Consider the following 1,655-nt stretch of genomic DNA (forward strand, 5'->3'; position numbering starts at 1 on the left):
CTTGTAGAGGTTAATGCCACAAAATGCATATTTTTTCTAAGAATTCTTTTCCTGACTCCATTCATAATTCTTATTTTCAGGTCATTGGGGCTGATATCAGGTATGACTGGAGGTGGTGGAAATGTGGGGGCCGTTCTAACTCAACTAATTTTCTTCAAAGGATCAAAATACTCAAAAGAGACAGGGATAATGCTCATGGGTATCATGATTATATTCTGCACTCTTCCAATTTGTTTTATATACTTCCCACAATGGGGTGGAATGTTTTGTGGTCCATCATCTTCAAAGATCGCTACAGAGGAAGACTACTACTTGTCCGAATGGAATTCAGAGGAGAAGGAGAAAGGCCTGCATCTATCAAGCTTAAAGTTTGCAGAAAACAGCAGACGTGAAAGAGGTAGAAAACAAGATTGTGAAACCAGGCCAGTAGATGAAACCCCATCAACACAAGTCTAGATCATGCCTCGTAGCCATACTTCTCTACTGCTCAAGTTTTACGCTGCAAGCTCTCAGAGCGATAGAAAATTTCTCCGTTGGACATGTAGACCTATTACGTTATAGTAAGGCCTTATAGCCTGTATGAAAATGTTGTTTAATTTTCACAGGCAAGTCATCAGAAGCGAACTCCGTGGAAAACATCCACTGTACTTGACAAAGCCTTAATAAAAGAAGTTTCAAGAAATACATAGTAATTATTTCAGAACAATAGAACTGAAAAAAAAAATGGTAAGTAGAATAAAAAATGATGGCAAATTATTTATTCTGTAGATTCTCAGCTGTTTCGTATGCTAATAGTATATCTAGTTCCACAGGTCTCCTGAATCTTTTATTCTGTCATCTTATCAAACATCATTCTCATGAACATTAACAGAATAAAAAAATTCTCTCCTAGGAAGATATGCTCAGAGAAAATGAATCTTATTGAGAAGAAAACAAAAGAAAAGAAAAGGGACAGTTTTGGCTGAAATTCTACATTATCATAATCAAATAATTTGTTCAACGGTCTGGATCAAATCAAACCACAGACAAATATTATCTATAACAGCAAGCAAGTCAAAATGAAGCTTTCACAACCAATCCACATAAACGATGTCACTGTTTTAAATACTTGTGCTAATTCAACAAGCCAAGCTGACCTTATTGCAATTATTCTCTGATGTTGCTGGGAGGAAGTATGACAAGTTCTATCTGAGTTGACCTTCCGGCCCTGCAAGACCATGATGGGAATTTTTACTGGAAGAATTCTCTGGTGCGTTTTCAGAATTTGAAGGTTAATGCCAGAGGCCATATTGGAAGCTCATATGATACACTATGGTGTTACGGTATGTGCTGCTTGAGACTAAATGTGCATTAGTATAAATGCAAAATGGGGATTTGACTCTCAGTAGGAATTTAATTGGTTGGTGGATGTTATGTGTATGGACACAAATAGCTGGTGGCAGCCATGGTTGAAGTTATAGTCAAATGGTGGGTGCCTAACTTGCCCACCATTGTTGAACAATCATCTCCCTCCTCAGCTATAAATAGATGATGCATTGATAGCTGAGATAGACCACGAAATAGAGAGAAACACAGAGAGAGAGCTAAGGGTGAGAGTTGAGTTGAGTAGAGAAGTTTTCTCCTCCTCCTTGTTTTGTTGTTTGTATTGCTTTTGA

General features: G+C 37.6%; 1 protein-coding gene across 1 annotated transcript in view; it reads left to right on the forward strand.

Annotated features, from left to right (window-relative positions):
- LOC105140868 (high affinity nitrate transporter 2.5-like) overlaps positions 1 to 767 on the forward strand; it is a 22,292-nt gene extending 21,525 nt beyond the window's left edge. The window contains exon 2 of the mRNA XM_011047902.1: positions 81 to 767. Coding sequence (XP_011046204.1) covers positions 81 to 456 — 376 coding nt within the window. The 3' untranslated portion in view covers positions 457 to 767. The remainder of the gene's footprint in view (positions 1 to 80) is intronic.
- The last annotated feature ends 888 nt before the right edge of the window (positions 768 to 1,655 follow it).

This window comes from Populus euphratica, unplaced genomic scaffold (assembly GCF_000495115.2).
Source record: "Populus euphratica unplaced genomic scaffold, PopEup_1.0 scaffold145.1, whole genome shotgun sequence".
Taxonomy (NCBI): domain Eukaryota; kingdom Viridiplantae; phylum Streptophyta; class Magnoliopsida; order Malpighiales; family Salicaceae; genus Populus; species Populus euphratica.